Source organism: Mandrillus leucophaeus, unplaced genomic scaffold (assembly GCF_000951045.1).
Source record: "Mandrillus leucophaeus isolate KB7577 unplaced genomic scaffold, Mleu.le_1.0 Scaffold392, whole genome shotgun sequence".
NCBI classification, from domain to species: Eukaryota; Metazoa; Chordata; class Mammalia; order Primates; family Cercopithecidae; genus Mandrillus; species Mandrillus leucophaeus.
In genome coordinates, this window is record NW_012104165.1 from 2,088,151 (window position 1) to 2,108,194 (window position 20,044).

General features: G+C 44.0%; 1 protein-coding gene and 3 non-coding genes across 7 annotated transcripts in view; 2 read left to right on the forward strand and 2 right to left on the reverse strand.

Annotated features, from left to right (window-relative positions):
- Positions 1-3,608: 3,608 nt before the first annotated feature.
- Positions 3,609-3,681, reverse strand: TRNAF-GAA. The gene has a single exon. It is a non-coding gene; the product is annotated as a tRNA-Phe (tRNA).
- Positions 3,682-4,136: 455 nt separating this feature from the next.
- On the forward strand, positions 4,137-4,208 carry TRNAE-CUC. The gene has a single exon. It is a non-coding gene; the product is annotated as a tRNA-Glu (tRNA).
- Positions 4,209-10,693: 6,485 nt separating this feature from the next.
- TRNAL-AAG lies at positions 10,694-10,775 on the forward strand. Its single transcript has one exon. It is a non-coding gene; the product is annotated as a tRNA-Leu (tRNA).
- Positions 10,776-16,846: 6,071 nt separating this feature from the next.
- Positions 16,847-20,044, reverse strand: part of ZNF311 (zinc finger protein 311) — an 11,842-nt gene continuing 8,644 nt past the window's right edge. For all 4 annotated transcript variants that reach the window (XM_011991277.1, XM_011991276.1, XM_011991275.1 and 1 more), the window contains one exon: positions 16,847-18,643. In XM_011991277.1, the coding sequence (XP_011846667.1) occupies positions 17,064-18,643 (1,580 nt within the window). In that variant the 3' untranslated portion in view covers positions 16,847-17,063. The remainder of the gene's footprint in view (positions 18,644-20,044) is intronic.

The window sequence follows — 20,044 nt, forward strand, 5'->3', positions numbered from 1 at the left end:
CTAGCTCTGTTGCCCAGGCTGGAGTGCAGTGGTGCCATCTCGGCTCACAGCAAGCTTCCCCTCCCGGGTTCAGGCCATTCTCCAGCCTCAGCCTCCTGAGTAGCTGGGACTACAGGCACCTGCAACCACGCCCGGCTAATTTTTTGTGTTTTTAGTAGAGACGGGGTTTCCCCATGTTACCCGGGATGGTCTCCATCTTCTGACCTCGTGATCCGCCCGCCTCGGCCTCCCAAAGTGCTGGGATTACAGGCGTGAGCCACCGCGCCCGGCATGTACACAGCTATTCTTACCGGATTGGATAAAACACCTAAATAGACATTTCACCGAAGAAGATACACAGATGGCAGATGAGCACATAAAAACGTTTTCAACATCCTTAGCATTAGGGAAATGCAAATTACAACCACAGTGAGATATCACTATGCATCTATCAAAATGACTAAAATAAAAATAGTGGCAACAACCAAATGCTGATGAGGCTGTATACATGTAGGTGGGAATGAAATGTAGCTGTTCTGGAAAACAGTTGGCAGTTTCTTAAAAAGTTAAATGTGCAAGTACCATACCACCCGGCAGCTGCACTCCTGGACATTTATCTTGGATAAACAAAGATTTATATTAACACTAAAGCCAGTATACAAATGTTTATGGTGGCTTTATTTGTTTCTTTTTTTTTTTTTTTTTTTGAGACGGAGTCTCACTCTGTCGCCCGTGCTGGAGTACAGTGGCCGGATCTCAGCTCACTGCAAGCTCCGCCTCCCGGATTTACGTCATTCTCCTGCCTCAGGCTCCTGAGTAGCTGGGACTACAGGCGTCCGCCACCTCGCCCGGCTAGTTTTTTGTATTTTTTTAGTAGAGACGGGGTTTCACTGTGTTAGCCAGGATGGTCTCGGTCTCCTGGCCTCGTAAATCCGCCCGTCTCGGCCTCCCAAAGTGCTGGGATTACAGGCTTGAGCCACCGCGCCCGGCCTATGGTGGCTTTATTTGTAAAAGTCAAAAGCTGAAAATGACTCAACTTTCCTTCAGCAGGTGAGAATGTTCAAACTGGTAAATTCATACCACAGAATACTATTGAGCAAGAAAAAAGAATGAACTGTTGATGCTGAACAACCTAGATGAATCTTTAGAGAATTACACTGAGTGCAAAATGCCAATCCTAATAGGTTACATAATGTATCATTCCATTTTTATAACGTATTTGAAATGACAAAATCATAAAAGTGAAAAAGATTAGTAGTTGCCAGAGGTTGAAGCAGGGACAGTAGGGAAGCGGGTGTGGCTGTAAAAGGGCAATAAGGAATCCTTGTGGTGATGGAAATGTTTTGCATCTTGACTTTATCAATATCAATATCCTGATTGTGATTTCGTACTATAGTTTTGCAAGATGTTACCATTGGGGGCAAGCAGGTAAAGAATCTCTCTGTATTATTTCTTATAGCTGCATGTGAATCTACGACTACCTAAAAATTAAACATTTAATTTAAAAAAAGACCAAAGTCATTAACATTGGAGGGATGGGGAGCTGAAAGGGAACAGTTAGAGAGTATGGAGAAAAATAATGGAGAGTCAAGTTGTTACAGGAGATACAAAGAAATTGCTTAGGTAGATAGGGCAAAAGAGTCCTCGGCAGAACTTCTCTTCTAACAAAAAGCAGCCCTAGAAATTATTCCCTTTCTGACAGAGAGCAGCCTGAAAGATGGAGCTGCAGACATAGATAAGGAAGCTGGAAACTTGAATGGGGGAAAGCTGGCAGCTGCACCGACAGAAAAGGTCTACCAGGAGGCCAGGCATGTCCACCATGAGGCTCCACCTTCCATTTTTTGTTAGCATGTGTATAGTAAGAAAGAAACGGGCAACATGGAGAAGCTCAGGCAGAGAACTCACCTGCATAGTAACAGATTGGGGTGAGGGCTGCCAGAGGTTCACACCCTATGCAGTTGGCACACCTGGTCCTAACTGGGTTTTTCGTGCCCTGTGTAGGTCAGACGCCATCTCCCTACTAGCTCATCTGTAAAAACCCCTGCATTTCACCACATTTCAGCAACCCATTTTTCCGGGACCGCTCTCTGTAGCAGAGAGATATTTCCTTTCTTTCACCTATTAAATTTCCACTCTTAACCTCACTCTTTGTGTGTCCAGGTCCTTGATCTCTGTGGCTGTGAGATGATGAACCTTGGGTGTCACCCCAGACAACGAGGCTCCTTCAAAGTCCCAAAGTCCAAAGGAGGGCTGCTTCATAAAGGAAGGATTGTCAATAGGTTGTTATACTGTGCAAAATTAAGTATAGGACCAAAAAGAGCCAAGACATTTGAAAGTTGGAAAGTTGATGGTAATGGTTTCCTGGGATTGGAAGGCAGACCTCCTCAGCCAATGAGCAAATAATGAGGTAAACATTGTTTTTACAACAGATTTAGTGCTGAGTGGAAGGTAAGAGTCTGAGGATAATGCATAAGGTCATGTGTTCCATTGTTGTCCAAAGATGGAGATTTAGACATTCTGTACTTTGAAGAGAGGCAGGTAAGGAGGAGAGAGATGAAAGACACAAGCATAGAGCAAAATGGAATGGGTAGAGGGGTTAAAAGCTCAGATGGAATATTAAATAGACTTGGATACGAGAGACCATTCCTCCGAGTAGGAAGACGGGTTGAATATGCCAAGAGCTAGCAAATTAGGAGTTTAGCAAAAAAGGTGGCTGAGGGAATATGCTGGCTCCCTCCCTTTCACAGCTCAGCAGCCACCCCGCCCCTCCCCCACCTATAGCAAGGAGCCACTCTTTCAACAGCTCAGCGGGCTCTTTCTTCCAGGAACCTTTCCTTCAGTTCACCGGCCGTGCCTCTCTCTATCCTTTTCCTCGGAGCAGGCTGTGCTATGGTCAAGCCATTGTGACCCTGTGACCCACACGTGTACATCCAGTAGGTATCCTGGAGCCAGAAAGTCTGGGACAACAGGAAAACTACAAAAGAAGAAAAACAATTCCTATCTTAGCCGATTAGCCAACTTTGCGACCTTCTACCATTTTAACATGCTCTACCCTAACTGATCAATCAACTTCGTGACACTGTGCTCTGTGACCCCTCCTACCTTGTGATAATATACCTTGTGACATTCTTACCCTGCCCGCAATAAACGGCCCCTAAGTGTAACTTTCCACTGCTTACCCCTAACCTATACAACTAGCTCCAATCCCACCACCCTCCGCTGACTCCCTTTTCGGACTCAGCCCGCTCGCACCCCAGTGAATAAACAGCCTCGTTACTCATACTCAGCCTGTTCAGGTTGTCTCTTCAATTAGACGCACGCATAACAATAACAATTCACTTAATAAATATTTATTGAGGGAACATAGGTCGAAAATAAAATGTAATTGGTATTGCTCAAGATTAAACTTCTTTCAGCACGTTTAACTTTTCATCTTTTATCTAGTGAGATGTTGAAACCCATACCTAGAGTTCTGCTACAGAAACAAACGTATCCCACAGTGTTCCTGGATTTCCTTTATGAATCTGAGAAAAATGTGCCCCCATTTTAGGTTCTAAGGAGTGTTTCTGTATTGTAGAAGGAAAGTTCAGTATTTATATTGTCGTGGGCTCAAAATATAGGCGCTTTTCTGCCGAAACCCGGGATCGAACCAGGGACCTTTAGATCTTCAGTCTAACGCTCTCCCAACTGAGCTATTTCGGCTCCGCCCACGCTGTTTGGAAATCAGGCCTAATCAATTTATTACTCATGTTTTTTATTTACTATTTGGTATTTTTTTTTTAAAAACCACGAAGACAAGTACTCCGAAGGAACCAAAGACAAATTAAAAAATTACTTTGTTCTTCATATGGTTCACTACTTTATGCAAAGAAAAGCAAGAAGACAATTACAAATTAATGTTACAATTTATTCCCGGTTGAATGCACATATTGAAACAGAGCACGTTCCATCATCCGGTTATGAACCTCCCAGATTACTGTTACGGCGTTTCCACGCCCTCTGCTGTCCAAATTTTATTGGTTGGTGCAAAACAAGAGGTCGGTGAATACGAGGGCATGATCTCGCACTAATTCATTGGAAAACTAGGAAAAGTCAACTGTGTGCATGTGTGTCGAATTCTAGCTTCATAAAAGTATTTTAGTAAGGCGTTTGCAAGTTCCCTGGTGGTCTAGTGGTTAGGATTCGGCGCTCTCACCGCCGCGGCCCGGGTTCGATTCCCGGTCAGGGAAGGGAGTGTTTTGTTTTAACCTACAACAAATTCTTTCATCCAGGAACGAAATCTCTGAGCAGACAGCAAATTGTGCATAAGTTAACTTTCAATTTTCATATGAGGTATTTTCTGCATAGAAACCCCGTTCTTGCTTTGGTACTCCAGGTACAAAATGACAAGCGATGTAATTTTCAGTTATTTTAAAACATTTAATAATGAATACTTAATCTAGCGTAGACCGAGTGTCCGGCATTGTTCTAAGTAAGCGCTTTGACATTTTTAACTCATTCAATTGGGTGATTCAGTAAGCGGGAAATTCCAGAGACAATCGATTAGGAGTTAGCTGAGAGTAGCATAACCTTTTGAAAAGACAGTTATGAAGATGACAGAGAAGAAATGGGGAAGTCATTTCTGGAAGATTTGATTGCTGTGTTCAAGCTTCTGAAGCTGCTAGAACCTCGGTGGTTTAGACAACCAGTCTATCTTCCTCGGATTTTTCTGTAAATTCCACGCTGCTCCAGCTGGGAGCTAGGGGATAGCCCTAGAAATACCTACACAGTAATTTAATGTTCTGGGCCAAAGCAGTTTCGGGATTGCTTCATCTCTCAAGCGCTTCAACCTTTCTTCCCCTATGAACGTACAAATCATGTTTTTTCCTAAGAGAGGATAGGAGAAGGTTTAATTCCACGTTAAATTAAATTAAAACCTGCTGTCACAAAACTGAGAAACAGGCGAACAACGCATTCAGCATCATCTCTGAATGCACATTTGATAAATTTACCGGTAACTACTGGAGAAAAAGCAGACTTTTGTTTCTCTCCTGTCAAGGTTTGGTGACTCTGTACTGACTGGCTCCTGTCTGACAGTATTGAGGCATGAATCTTTGTTTCTTGGTCTGTCTAAAGAGCAGCCCCAGATGTACTGCTTATTATTTCTTTCTTATATCTGGTAAGATATGGGCACGTATGACTTCTCTACAAGTTTCCAAAGAAAAATCATGGTGCTCCTGATACTATTTCACCGTCAAATGGAAGGTGTGATTTCTTTGTTTTGAAATGGAGTCTTTCTCTGTCGCCCAGGCTGGAGAGCAGTGGCCCGATCTCAGCTCACTGCAACCTCGGTTTCCTGGGTTCAAGCAATTCTCCTGTCTCAGCCTCCTGAGTAGCTGGGATTACAGGCATTCCCGAGTAGCTGGGATTACCACTCCTGGCTAATTTTTGTATTTTTGTTAGAGACGGGGGTTTCACCATGTTGGCCAGGCTGGTCTCGAACTCCTGGCCTCAAGTGACCCACATGCCTCAGCCTCCCAAAGTGCCGGGGTTACAAGCGTGAGCCACCGCCTCTGGCCAGGACGTAATGTTTTTATGATCAAGTTAAATGAAGCAGGACTTTTTCTAATTAATTGCACTTTCTCTTCTCTTCCCCCATACATTCACAGTTTCCAAAACTTCCTTGAGATGGGACACTCTTTTGTCATCTTGTCAGTTCTCTCCTTGAATTAATAAACTTTGACACATACATAAGATCAATTTGACTAAGAAATTTTATTTTGACATAGACCTAAAAGTAATATAGTTTGTAAAATTCCTGTATATACGGAAGTCTTTTAATCTAATGTTTCATAGGAATTCAACCCTCTAGGCCTGGTGGTGATCACTTCTTGAACACACGCTCTTCTCATGATATCACACGTTGTCTCCTCTATGTGCAGCAAGAATCTCTTGCTTCATTAGTTTTTATGCCTCTGCTATTGGAAAACAGTCTGGTTGGGACCCCTGTGAAAGGAACTGTCTGGGTTAATTTATCTTGATTAATGCCTCTTTTTTTTCTTTTGTTTTCCTTCATTTTCCACATAAAGCTAATTGGATTAGAGATGAAGAACTCTTCTTCCAATGCTACCATTTTCTTTCCTTCTCATATAAGCTATTACTCATTGTTCACAGGAAAAAAAAAATTTCCTAATTTTGCATTTTGGCACAGTAGGTTCCGTTTATTCACCAGACTTGCTACTGATTACTCGTCAACTCAGAGAGAAAGTCGAAAAAATAAAACCAAAATATGCATCAGGACAAGAGGAGGAAAGAGAATGTGAATGACTGCTAACAAAAAACAAACAAAAACAAAAACAAAAAAAAGTCAACAGCTAGGGTCAATGAATCAATCTATAAATATTGAGAGCCCGTAGGCTTGTACTACACTAGTCACTAAGGAAAATGAAAAACGACCAAGACACAAATCTCACCTCTCAACACCCCCCAAATCCCGATTTTCTCAACTGTAAAATGGGAATAAAAGTATTATAGTATTTACTATATAAAGTTGTGATGAGTCAATAACAATACACAAAAGCAGTCAGCCAATTATCCAAATCCGTGTTATTAATGTTATCATCATCATCATTCTTCTCACGGGTACTTAGGGAATGAAGAAGACAGATAGTGTGATTAAGTTTTCTATTGGGCAGAAAGAGTCACCTGCTAAAATGAAGTGTGGAAAAATACAATGGCGTGTGTGTGTGTGAGAGAGAGAGGGAGATTTGGAGGTGGGGTGGAGAAGACCCTATCTGAAGTGGGCTTTGAAGAATGAACAAGATTTTTATTAGGGAGCAAAATGGAAACCAGCATTCCAGGACAAGCGATCAGGAGAAGCAAAAGCGCAGAGGTGTGAAAGCTCTTAGATTGTTCAGAACTTTGAATTCTGAACTATGTATAAACCTGGAAAATCTCGGTTACCTATGGGATGGCATCAAGATTTCAATTTCAAGCTTTCTTGTCATGCACAGTAAAGCTAGAATTAGAGTTCCTTATATATGGCAGTTGCTGACAAGTCCGTACAGGTACATACGTGCTTCCCAGAAAATTTCTCAAGTTGGTAGGTCCTGGGGAATCAGTTTAGTTCTAAAGAGAGGACTCATCAGAGATCTCTGTTCAACTTCCAGGAATCTGTGAGGATAGCTCCAAATCTCACTCTCATGCCCAGGCTATCAAACAAAGCAAACCTGTTGGACTGAAGCTGTGGGATCCGGACTGAAACAGAACCAGCGAGAAAGGCAGTCCTCCTCGATTCCTAGAGAGAACACATTCAGCCGGCAGTTGGATAGAGGATACTAGCAAGTGCCTCGCCAGGGCGGGGGAACAGGGGCACATTCGTGTCTGGTTTACATTCGTCCTTCTGGTGGAGGCGGGAGGGTCGCTTGAAGCCTCGGATTTCGAGATCAAACTGGACAAAAAAGCGACACCCCCGTTTCTACCAAAAAGAGAGAGGGTTGGGGGGTGGGGGGAGAGAGAGAGAGAGAAGGGAAAAGAAAGAGAAAGAAAGAGAAAAGCTAGGCGCGGTCACTTGTGCGTGTAATTCCAGCTGCTTAGAGGCTGAGGCAGGAGGATCTCTTGAGCCCAGAAGTTCGAGGCCGCAATGAGCTCTGATCGTGGCAAAGCGAGGCCCTGGCTCAAATACATACATACTTTGTTATGACTCTGTGTGCCCTTACTCTTTCCTCAGGTGCACGCTTGGGCTCATTACTGCTCAGAATTTTAGAATCACAGATCCAGCAATGACCAGGCAGCTGGAGCTGTCAGGGACCTCCACCACCTACGCAACTGATCCGCGGGGACTGTGGGAGAAACCCTCCTACTCTTTTCTTTCTCCTTTGTCCTTCTCATTCCTGACTCCTTCAGGATTCTCAGTCTTTCCTCCGGGAGGTAGGGATTCTATGGAGAGAGAGGGGTTGTGGGCGTAGTTCTGTTGCGGGTTCAATCCCGCCAGCGGCCCCCCTACAACCCAAATTGTCTTTCTCTTTTCAGACTTCTCGCCAGTCTTGTCTCGCTCCAACCTCCTACCTCCACCCCATTCCCCAGTGCATTCGTAAATTTCTCCAAGCAGGCCTTTCCAGATCGACACTAAGTTCCAATCCCGAGCTGCGTGACCCAGCACCAATTCAGTCACGATGATGACTTGCAATCGCTTAATCAGTTTGCCTTTCCTCCTAGCTGTGAGGGTGAGGACCGCCGGTGTCAGCGTTCATCCTGAATATTCAGTGCCCAGGCACAGAGTAGGCATTCGGTCAGTACTTGTTGAACGGATTAATGGATTCCTGGTGCTCACTGGTTGATATCGTCACTTTCAAATAATTTCTGCCATTTTTCTATTTTGATTTCACCCTTCTAGTTTATTGTGCAGGAATGCAAACACCAGAGAGAAAATCAGTCTCTGGATTGATGCCTTTGATGGACCAAGATGCAGCTGATGAGACATTGAACCAATTAGCACCTAGCAGGAGGGCACCGTTGCTCTGTGTCCTTAAAGGTTAAAGCTGTCAAAAAGTGGTCAGTCTCCCTCAAGTTCGGCCACCTTGTTCTCAGAGATCTAGAACTGGTAGGAGAATATAGCCTTGATAGTGGAGAGGAGATTATTGCTGTTGTGAGGGACTGAGAGAACCAGGCAGAGAGCCCAGATTGACACAGCAGGTGAGAAAAGAGGCGCGCCTACCTTGGGGAATACGGAGGAACAAAGGAAAGTGAGACCAGGAGAAAGAGCAGGGCGTGAGCAGGCTGCGCGCCGTGGCTCACGCCTGTAATCCCAGCATTTCGGGAGGCCGAGGCAGGCTTATCACAAGGTCAGGAGTTCGAGACCAGCCTGACCAATATGGTGAAACCCTGTCTGTATTAAAAATACAACAATTAGCTGGGCGTGGTGGCGGGTGCCTGTAGTCCCAGCCACTCGGGAGGCTGAGGCAGGAGAATCGCTTGAACTCGTGAGGCAGAGGTTGCAGTGAGCCGAGATAGCGCCATTGCACTCTAGCCTGGGCGACTCAGGGAGACTTCGCCTCAAAAAAGAGTAGGGTTAGAGTAGGGAGTGACTATATTGCTTTTGCTTTCTTGGAAATCTTTTTTCTTAGTAATTTTCCTAAAGTAATTTCCTTAGGAAATAATGTATTGCTAAGAGTACTGCAACTTTCAGTATTAACGAGATACTTTTAGGGAATCAGCCCTTTTTTTTTTTTTTGGTGGTGGTGAAGGCCATATGAAGACAAAGCAGAGGGATATTTGTAGGTGCTGACTTTGAAGGCTGGAGAGATGTGGCTATAAGTCAACAAGCAACCACCAGACGCTGGAAAAGGCCAGGATAGGATTTTACCTAGAGTTTCTAGAGCGAGCTGGACCCAGCCCACACCTTGATTTTGGCCCACATACTGATTGTGGATTTCTGGCCTCCAGACTTGTAAGAGAATAGGTATCTGTTGCTTTTAGACACACAGTTTCTGATAATTTGTTACAGTAGCCGCAGGAAATTAACACCAGGCACTATGCAATAAATTCCGTATGAACAATTCAAGTATAAGAATTTGTAAGACAGCCGGGCGCGGTGGCTCAAGCCTGTAATCCCAGCACTTTGGGAGGCCGGAACGGGCAGATCACCTGAGGTCGGGAGTTTCAGACCAGCCTGACCAACATGGAGAAACCCCCATCTCTACTAAAAACACAAAATTAGCCGGGCATGGTAGCGCATGCCTGTGATCCCAGCTACTCGGGAGGCTGAGGCGGCAGAATTGCTTGAACCCAGGAGGCGGAGGTTGCGGTGAGCCGAGATCGCGCTATTGGACTCCAGCCTGGGCAGCAAGAACGAAACTCCGTCTCCCAAAAAAAAAAAAAAAAAAAAAAAAAAGAATTTGTAAGACAGCCTAGTTTCCACAGGCATAGGCATATTGGATAAAAACTTCTGTCAGCATTGATTTTAATGAAGATGAATGACAAAACAATAAACTCCAGCGCTTGCTTTATTATGATCTTATTTCTGTCATAATTTTTTGCACAATGCGTTTTTATTTTAGGACTCAGTCAAAATTTTGGGCCAAGGAGACCGATGCGCTGTCACCTGCTATAAGAGAAACGCAACGAACAACTTTATCAATTCATTGCATTATAGTACAGCAGCAACTATACTTCTAAATGATTCGAATCTTGGAGTTTCAAACTGAACCGTCATGTGCCTTTTCTGCGGAGACCGCGGGTCACCTTCTGAATTTTTACCTTCATAAACAGCTACAACTGCGCTCTTTCGCACGGCGCCCCCTTTTTTCGTAGATTTCCCTCGGCCAAACCACTCGAAACTCGCTCAGCGGCGTCGGGACTCCAGGCAGGCGTCACCTTCCACAGCGAACCTGCGACCCACAGCGTCCCCTGGGACTCTCGGTCCGCGAGGCCGCTTCGTCTTACATCGGTGACACAAGTGACGGGCGTCTAGGATCGGCCGGTTTCCTTCCTCACTGCTCCCATCAGTGCGAAAGCAAAGTGTTGGGGGTCGGGGTGTGTGGCGGCTGAACAGCAGCCCGAAGTTCTCTGGTGGCACTGGAGGGAGCTCCAGAGAAGAAGAGGTCGTGGGGAGAAGACACACCTTAAACGCGGTAGGGGGCAACATTCCCCAATGGGGAAAAAGATAGGCCTTAAACGCCGTAGGGGGCGACATTCTCTACTAGGGAAAGTGCGGAAAGACCCACCCACGACCCACGGTAGCGTGGCCGAGCGGTCTAAGGCGCTGGATTAAGGCTCCAGTCTCTTCGGGGGCGTGGGTTCGAATCCCACCGCTGCCAAGCACTTTTTCATTCTCACTGGGAACAGTTTTTAGGAGAATCCCTTTCCGAATGTTCAGTATGGATGGCTCTTACGTATCAATCCCATTCTTTCTCCTCTTTCACTTCTGTTTACCACGGAGCTAGAGATAACCGTCCACAGAACAATGTTCCCCTGTAATTGAGAGGACAGTGTACTCCGGGCGCCTCAGATACAGCAATGAGTGACACAAGCAAAAGGAAAACTTTAATGACACATACTTCTTTATTACAAACAAACGAATGGACGTCCGACCCTTGCAATCTGCTCGTAACTAAAGACAGATTCTGCTAGTTCCTCTGAAAGATTAATTTTGTTTGTTTTTGAGGCAGAATCTCGCTCTGTCGCCCAGGCTGGAGTGCAGCGGCACGATCTCGGCTCACTGTAACCTCTGCCTTCCCGGTTCAAGCTATTTTCCTGCTTCAGTCTCCCGAGTGGCTGGGATTACAGGTGCGCACCACCACGCCCTGGCTAATTTTTGTATTTTTAGTAGAGACAGGGTTTCGCCACGTTGGTCAGGCTGGTCTCGAACTCCTAGCCTCAGGTGATCCTCCCTCCTTGGCCTCCCAAAGTGCTGGGATTACAGGCTTGAACCACCGCCCGCAGCCTGAAGGATTAATTTATGTTTGGAATCAGCTGCGGTTCTTCCTCCAGCCTCTCTGTAGTGTGCTCACTTCGCGCTTGGACTAGAGAAGAGACAACTCTAGGGAAAGTGCCAGTGCCTTGCCTTACCTTACAACTGCCAGACACATCCAGCCAGGTACCTTCTCTGTGGGCTTCTCAGTACCCCGTATGTCTGTGGTTTCCAGGGGAGCCCTATCTCCTCCCAGCAGTTCTGTCTGCATACTTCCGGTCTGTCTCATTCTCTAGACCTTAGCTTGGAAGTTGTTTCTCCCTGGAAGCCTTCCCTAATCTTCTCTTCCTCCTTCCAGCTTCATAGTTAAAGTCTGAGAGGGTATGGAGAGGATGTGCAAGGGAACAGCACAGAACGTCCTTGCCCCACGCAACTCAGAGTTTAGCGGGGTTCTCATGGGGGTTCACAAGGATTAGATAAGTTACTGCCCTAATATGCGGCAAACTCTACTAAAGAGGACATAGTTTTCTATGTGTAGATTTTGAATGATGTTCCAGATTTAAGAGAATAAAAAGAAAATCATATGAATTGTATGTTAGAAAGAAGGACAATCACAGAATTGTTCCCAACTGGGATTACAGGTGCAGGCCACACTGGCTAATTTTTGTATTTTTAGTAGAAAGGGGGGTTTTGCCATGTTGGCCAGGCTGGTCTCAAACTTCTTACCTCAAGTGATCCTCCCTCCTGGGACTCCTAAAGTGCTGGGATTACAGGCGTGAGCCACTACGCCTGGCCACCTTTACTGATTTTTGAATGCTAGTCCACCTTTTCCATGCTAGAATAATCCTAACTTGTTCAAGACATGTCATCTTTTAAAAAATGCGTATTTCTGGATTCTGTTTGTTACTATCTCAAGATTTTTCTCACTACATTCATGAATGATAATAGCCTGTAATTATCTTTTTTAAAAAAATTTCCAGCCAGGCGCCGTGGCTCACGCCTGTAATCCCAGCACTTTGGGAGGCCGAGGCGGGTAGATCGCCTGAGGTCAGGAGTTCAAGACCAGCCTGGACAACATGGCAAAACGCTGTCTCTACTAAAAATACAAAAAATTAGCCGAGCGTGGTGGCGGGCGCCTGTAATCCCAGCTACTCAAGAGGCTGAAGCAGGAGAATCGCTTGAACCTGGGAGGCAAACGTTGCAGTGAGTTAAGATTGTACTACTTCACTCCAGCTGGGCGATAAGCGAAACTCCGTCTCAAAAAAAAAAAAACAAAAAAATTTCCTTGTGTTGTTTGTTTTTCCTCATCATTCCCTAATGGTTTGGTATTAAGGTTACACAGGCCTCATAAAATGAGTTTAACATTGGGATTATTTTTCCTCGCATGTTTAGTAGAATTAACTGGTGAAACCATCTGATCCTGAAGTTTTCTTTCTGGGAATGTATATTATAGGTTCTACTTAAATAATTGGTATCAGGCTATTCAGATCTTCTATTTTTTCCTGTACTAGTTTTAGAAGAGTCTTCTTAAGGAAATATACCAGATAAACCTGGAAAATCTTTTCAGCAGAAAGCAAGGAGGCTATTGAAGACTACTTTAGTCATGTTAAACAAAAAAGGCTTGTGCTGATGCCTATGAAGTAGTCTTACCAAAACCACATCTAAAACCCCTAGATCTAACTATTAATTTTTAGGATATACAGGGGCAGAGGAACATGTTAAATACTACCAAAGGTGTGCAATAATTAAAATCCAAACTGTGAAACTCAATAGCACCAACAACCTAGTTAATCATTAAATAAATTTCAAGAAAAAAGAGATATGGGGAGAACTTATATGTTAAAAGACTTAAGATACGTACGAACTAATCACAATGTATTGACCTTATTTGAATACTTTTTTTTTTTTCTTCTGAGACAGGGTCTCATTCTGACACCCAGGCTGGAGTGTGGTGGCATGATCGCAGCTCACTGCAGCTTTGACCTCCCAATCTCCTCTCCTGAGTAGCTGGGACCACAGTCGTGCACCACCATGCCTGACTAATTTTTGAATTTTTTGTAGAGACAGGGTCTTGCTATGTTGCCCAGGCTGGTCTTGAACTCCTGAGCCCAAGTGATTCTCTTGCTTTGGCCTCCCAAAGTACTGGGCTTACAGGTGTGAGCCATGGTGCCAGGCCTGTTTTTTCTCAAATGTTAAGAAAAAAATGGCATTAGAGAAATATTTGAACACCGAATGAATCTTTGATGATGTTGCCAAGTAGATGATTTTGTTTAGGTATGATAACTGTACTAGTGTTAGTTTATTTATATTTTTGGTTTGTGTTTTAGAGATGGGGTCTTGCAATATTGCCCAGGCTAACCTCAAACTTTAGGGCTCAAGGAGTCCTCCCACTTCAGCCTCTTAAGTAGCTGGGACTGCAGCATAGGCCGTCGTGCCCCTGGCTCTATTATTAGTTAGTTTATTTATTTATTTATTTTGAGATGGAGTCTCACTCTGTCGCCCAGGCTGGAGTGCAGTGGTGTGATCTCGGCTCACTGCAACCTCTGCCTCCCGGGTTCAAGCAATTTTCCTGCCTCAGCCTCCCGCGTAGCTGGGATTACAGGCACCTGCCATCACGCCTGGCTAATTTTTGTATTTTCAGTAGAGACAGGGTTTCACTATGTTGGCCAGGCTGGTCTCAAACTCCTGACCTCAGGCAATCCGTCCACCTTGGCCTCCCTAAAGTGCTGGGATTACAGGCGTGAGCCACCACGCCTGGCCCATATTATTAGTTTTTTAAAACAGTCATTATCTCCTATAGACAATTAAATACTTATGGATGAAACACAATTTCTGTCATTTGCTTGAAAATAATCTTAAGCAGAGGGAATGGGTGGGCATACAGATGAAACAAGATTAGCCCTGATGTAATAATTGTTGAAGCTGAATGATGTACGTGGAGTTCATTTTTCTATTGCCTTTGCTCTTGCATGGATTTGAAATGTTCTATAATGAAATTTGTTTTTTATTTATTTATTTTTTTGAGACAGAGTTTTGCTCTTGTTGCCCAGGCTGGAGTGCAATGGCACGATCTTGGCTCACCCCAACCTCTGCTTTCTGGGTTCAAACGATTCTCCTGCTTCAGCCTCCCAAGTAGCTGGGATTACAGGCAAGAGCCACCATGCCTGGCTAATGGTCGTGAACTCCCGACCTCAGATGATCCGCCTGCCTCAGCCTCCCAAAGTGCTGGGATTACAGGCGTGAGCCACTGTGCCTGGCCAATAAACTTTATTTTTTTTTAATAGAGGACGACTATAAAACCTATGGGAAGCTCTGACGGCATGACTATGGCTTGCTTATGTTCACTACAGGTTATCTGGCTAGGCCACTTGCTGAGAAACTCCTGATGTATCTTCAGGTCTATTCTGGTTGGATTTCTCACTGAAAACTGTCTTTTGTCTGGGAGGTGAAAGCCAGACCCTTACCTTTCTGGGAGACAAGGAAAGTAGGCTGGAGGCATTGGCATTCAGAATGCTCCTTTTCCCAAATGGAATTCCTGTCCTCGATTGTGTCTAACCCACATATTCTTTGTTTAACCTTCTTCAGAAAATAAACCTCCAATCTTCTTTGGGCTTGAGGACCTAGGACTCTGCTTGCTTCCTAAATAGTCTTTGACAGACTCTCCTCATTTTAGTCTATTCATCCTCATTTCCAGGGGTATATGGTGCCACCAATTCTTGAGTCGTTTAAGATTCTATGATGTAAAATAGATTTGTCTTTTTTTTTTTTTTAGAAGGAGTCTTACTCTGTTGCCCAGAGACTGGAGTGCAGTGGTGCGATATCGGCTAACTGCCACCTCCCCTTCCCCCTCCCCAGTAGCTGGGACTACAGGCACGCGCCACCAAGCCCAGCTAATTTTTGTATTTTTAATAGAGAGACAGGGTTTCACCGTGTTGGCCAGGCTGGTCTCAAATTGCTGATTTCAAGTGATCCTCCCATCTCGGCCACCCAAAGTGCTGGGACTACACATGTAAACCACTATGCCTGGTCAGATTTGTCCTTTACTTGCCCCCTTCAGGCTAAAATTTGGCTTTCTTAGATTCAATGTCATTACTACTTATCCATTTTTCAGTTTCCAAAATTTTATAGTTGTTTCCTCTGTCATTCTTCCTGATTATGAATGGTTTTACTGTAGCATTAGTGTAGTTCTGAGAGGGAGCAATACCAGATACACGTAGTCAAGCTACAATCCTTACCAAGAAGTATCTTATCATCTTTCTTAAACTTAAATGAAATGGGCATTCTCTATTTCTTTTGTGAAGGTAAAGTAAAAATAATCTCATAATATCAATGTTCCTGGTAAAAATTTTGTTTGCATGTAGAATGTAATTAGATTTTAAAAAGTGAGTTTTACCTGGTGATTTTTGTATGTAAATTATAACTTAGACTAACTCTTGTTTGCTAACTCTTCAGAATTAGAACTACAGATATCTTAGGGTTTCAAGCAACATGTTTTATCATTCAACTATGAACCTGACCTTTGAATTTCTTCAGCATTATTCTTACCAAACTTATTACCTTAGGGCAGAATCTGTTCCAGTTGAGTATCTCCTAAATGTACAGATGTCCTGTAGCTTCTACTTGTGGACTGTAATTCTATTCTGGGATAGTTGCAGAACAAGATTAACCCACTGTTCATAAAGTAGTCCTTCAAAATTTTCAAGACATATCTTTTTTACCTGGTAAAAGTCTAAAATTTACTAAAAAAAATACACTCTCAAAATGTTCATTTTATGTGTTTAGTAAACATCAAAAGACTTCTGGAGGTCAGGCTAGTAATTTCTTTCTTTTTTTTTTTTGAGATGGAGTCTCGTTCTGTTGCCCAGGCTGGAGTGCAGTGACATGATCTTGGCTCATTGCAACCTCCGCCTCCTGGGTTCCAGCGATTCTCCTGCCTCAGCCTCCCGAGTAGCTGGCACTACAGGTGTGCACCACCACGCCTAATTTTTGTATTTTATTAGAGACAGGGTGTCACCATATTGGCCAGACTGGTCTTGAACTCCTGACCTCGTGATCCTCCCTCCTCAGCCTCCCAAAGTGCTGAGATTACAGGCGTGAACCACCGTGCCCGGCTCTTATCTGTGATTTCTAAACCTGTTCTCTTCCTGCCTCCCTTTTCACTTTGAATCTCAGCAATCCTGATACAATATAGAGAAGTACCATTCTAGCTTTATGTTAAAAAAATTGCTAAAAATGATTGGTGTTTATAAATTAAAAACTGTTTCGTGCTGAACTGAAGTATAACTTCATGTCTGAAGGATGTGGTGCACGCACATGGGAATTGCCTAGGAAAGCCTGAGCACAGAATTTACTAGTTATGTGATCCTGGGCAAGTTTGTTAATCTTTCTGTGCCTCAAATTCCTGATCTCATAGGGATGTTGTATGGATTTAAAAAGTTTAAATGTGTAAATCCCTTAGAACAGTGCCTAGGACACAGCAAGCACTAATAAGTGTTTATTATTATTAGGAAGTGATTGATAAACTCTTGGAAGTAAATGTGCTCACTGAAAAAATACTGAATAAGAAGGTAAAGAACAATGTCTTTGGGGAATCTCACAATTAAGGGTCAGGAAATCAGGAATAACTAATATAGGAGACAGAAGGACCAGCCTACAAGGTAGGAAAAACAGAAAAGTAACACCAGAATTGTTATACTCAGGCACTGGTCAAAATATTAACTGCTGAGGTCTGAGAAACAGTTACTGGCGAGAGGGATTTCCTACTCCCATCAAGTTCATGGGTTCTCCATACTTGATGTTTTCTTTTCTTATGTCCAGTAAGATTTGAGCTCACTCTAAAAGCTTTTCCACACTCCTTACATTCATAAGGTTTCTCTCCAGTATGAACTCGCTTATGTCCAATCAGAGCTGAGCCCTGACGGAAGGACGTGCCACACTCACTGCAGGTGTATGGCTTCTCACCAGTGTGGATTCTTTTGTGTTGCCTCAGGACTGAACTATGATGGAAGGCCATTCCGCATACCTCACATTTGTGACGCTTCTCTCCAGTGTGAATTCTTTGGTGATTGGTCAAGTTTGACTTCCCACCGAAAGCTTTCCCACACTCTAAACATTTGTAAGGTTTCTCTCCAGTGTGGATTCTCTGATGGATGGTAAGGCAGTGCCGGTCTTGGAAGGTTTTCCCACAATCTCCGCATTGATAGGGCTTCTCCCCGGTGTGCTCTCGTTCATGAGCCCGGCGCTTACAGTTATGACGAAAGGCTTTCCCACACTCCTCACACCTGTAACGTTTCTCTTCAGTGTGCATCCTTCTGTGTTTGGTGAGTTCTGCCTTGATGCTGAAGTCTTTTCCACACTGGGGGCACCCATAGTGTTTCTCCCTAATATGGATTCGTTTGTGCTTGCTTAGGTCTGAGCTCCGACTGAAGGCCCTTCCACACTCGCTGCACTCATAAGGTCGTTCCCCAGTGTGGATTCTTACGTGTTTGGTGAGGTCTGAACTCCCGCTGAAGGCCTTCCCGCACTCCTCACATTCATATGGCTTCTCTCCAGTGTGGATTCTGCCATGGATGGTAAGGGAATGCTTAAACTGGAAGGCCTTCCCACAGCAGTTACACTCGTAAGGCTTCTCTCCAGTGTGGATGAGCTGATGCATACACAGACAGTTCCTGGTCTTGAAGGCCTTCCCACAGTCCCTGCACTCGTGAGGCTTCTCCCCACTGTGGGTTTTTTTATGTCGGCAAAGAGCTGATCTACTGTTGAAAGCCTTCCCACACTGGGTGCAGTTAAAAGGCTTCTCCCCTGTGTGGATTATCTGGTGCACAGAAAGCTGATTTCTGGTCTTGAATGCTTTCCCACACGCATCACACACATGGGGTTTCTCAGCAGAATGAATCTGCTCATGGAGAATTAGATCTGAGTGCCAACTGAAGTTTTTGCCACACCTGGCACATTCATGGAGTTTCTGTGCTATACTATTACATCGACTGTATTTTGAGTTTGGATTCAGGTTTTTTCTAAGCACCTTCTGGTTCTTTCTTTTTTTGCAGGTTACTTCCTCAGAGCCTTCTTTCTCTTCTCTCAGTTTCTCTCTTATAGGTGTTTTCCATTGATTCTCTAATTTGACTTCCTGAACACAAACTTCTCTAACCTCAGGATCCTGGGAATCAGCTTTTAGGAGACTGTTAGATTTCATCCAGTAGGCTTCTTCATTTTCAAAAATCTGTTGTTGTGAACTTGCCTTTTCATTCTCAGGCCACATCTTACCAGTTGACACTTTAACAAGAAAATACAAATGTCAGAGGAAAGAAAATAAGTGAGATGGGAGGGGTGAAGCAATGTTAAGCTGTTTGAAGAGTAAATAACTTTTCTGTGCTGGAAAAATTACTGACGTTGCAGCCAAAAGTCAGAACAGGCTGAAATGATGAAAAGTATTGAGATATCCTATTTTTTATTTTTATTTTTTTTTGAGATTGAGTCTCTTTGCTGGCCAGGCTGGAGTACAGTGGTGCAATCTCAGCTCACTGCAACCTCTGCCTCCAAGATTCAAGTGATTCTCCTGCTTCAGCCTCCCGAGTAGCTGGGATTACAGGCGCCTGCCACCATGCCTGGCTGATTTCTGTATTTTTAGTAGAGACGGGGTTTCACTACATTGGCCAGGCTGGTCTCGAACTCCTGACCTTGTGATCCACCTGCCTCAGCCTCCCAAAGTGCTGGGATTACAGGTGTGTGCCACCACGCCCGGCCTTGAAATATTTTAAACTCAGCACACTTTATAAAAAATCCTTAAAAACCTACTCCTCCTCTATAGTCTCTTAGTTTAGTGAGTGTAAACTTTATATACCTAGTCATCTAAGCCACAAAACGAAATAATCTTCAATTCTATCTCCCTCATATTTACCCAGCTAACATTTTACAAATTCTACCTGTGAAGAGAGTTACAGAGGAGGTGTTGAAATGCTGATGCAGTCCCTTTTCAAGGAACTGTCTGCTTTGCTCCCAAGGGTGGGCCCTGGAGAGCCATATTTCTGTTATGTGACTCAGCACATCTGGTTGGGACAGATTAGATCCGCGCAATACCTGACCCAAACCAGGCCAGATTCTCTCATCCTGGACTTTAGAATTGTGATCTGAAGGCAGGTAAGGGCAGCTTTAAGAGTAGCTCAGTCTTTAGCGCTTAAATTTGAGAACTAGTGGTGGTGGGATGGTATTTGGTACAGACGAGGGAATGTTCTGCCATCTGGTCTGAGAAGCAGAGGTCAATTTGTGTAGAAAGAAGAATGAAGCTGACTCACAAAGATGCAGGGAATACAGTTGGAAAGAGGGCCCTGATGGTTTCGAGTCTCTTCTAGGTCCTGACACATACCTGCCTTTAGGTCCCATGACACATCCTGAATAATAAATAAATTCATGTTTTTCTGCTTAAGCTAGCTTGGGTTAATTTCTATTGTTGGCAACCAAAGACTCCAAATACATCTTGTTAATATTATCTCTGAACTCTATCTCTTCCTCTTTATTTCCACTGCCAGGGCATTCTCACTCACTAATTGCTATATCCCTCAAACATCCTTTAGCCTAAATCCCTTCTAATCCATCCTCTACACTGCTTCCAGATTATTCTTTCTGAAAATCAAGTCTAATCATGTCACTTTTTAGCTTAAAATACTTCAGTGGCAC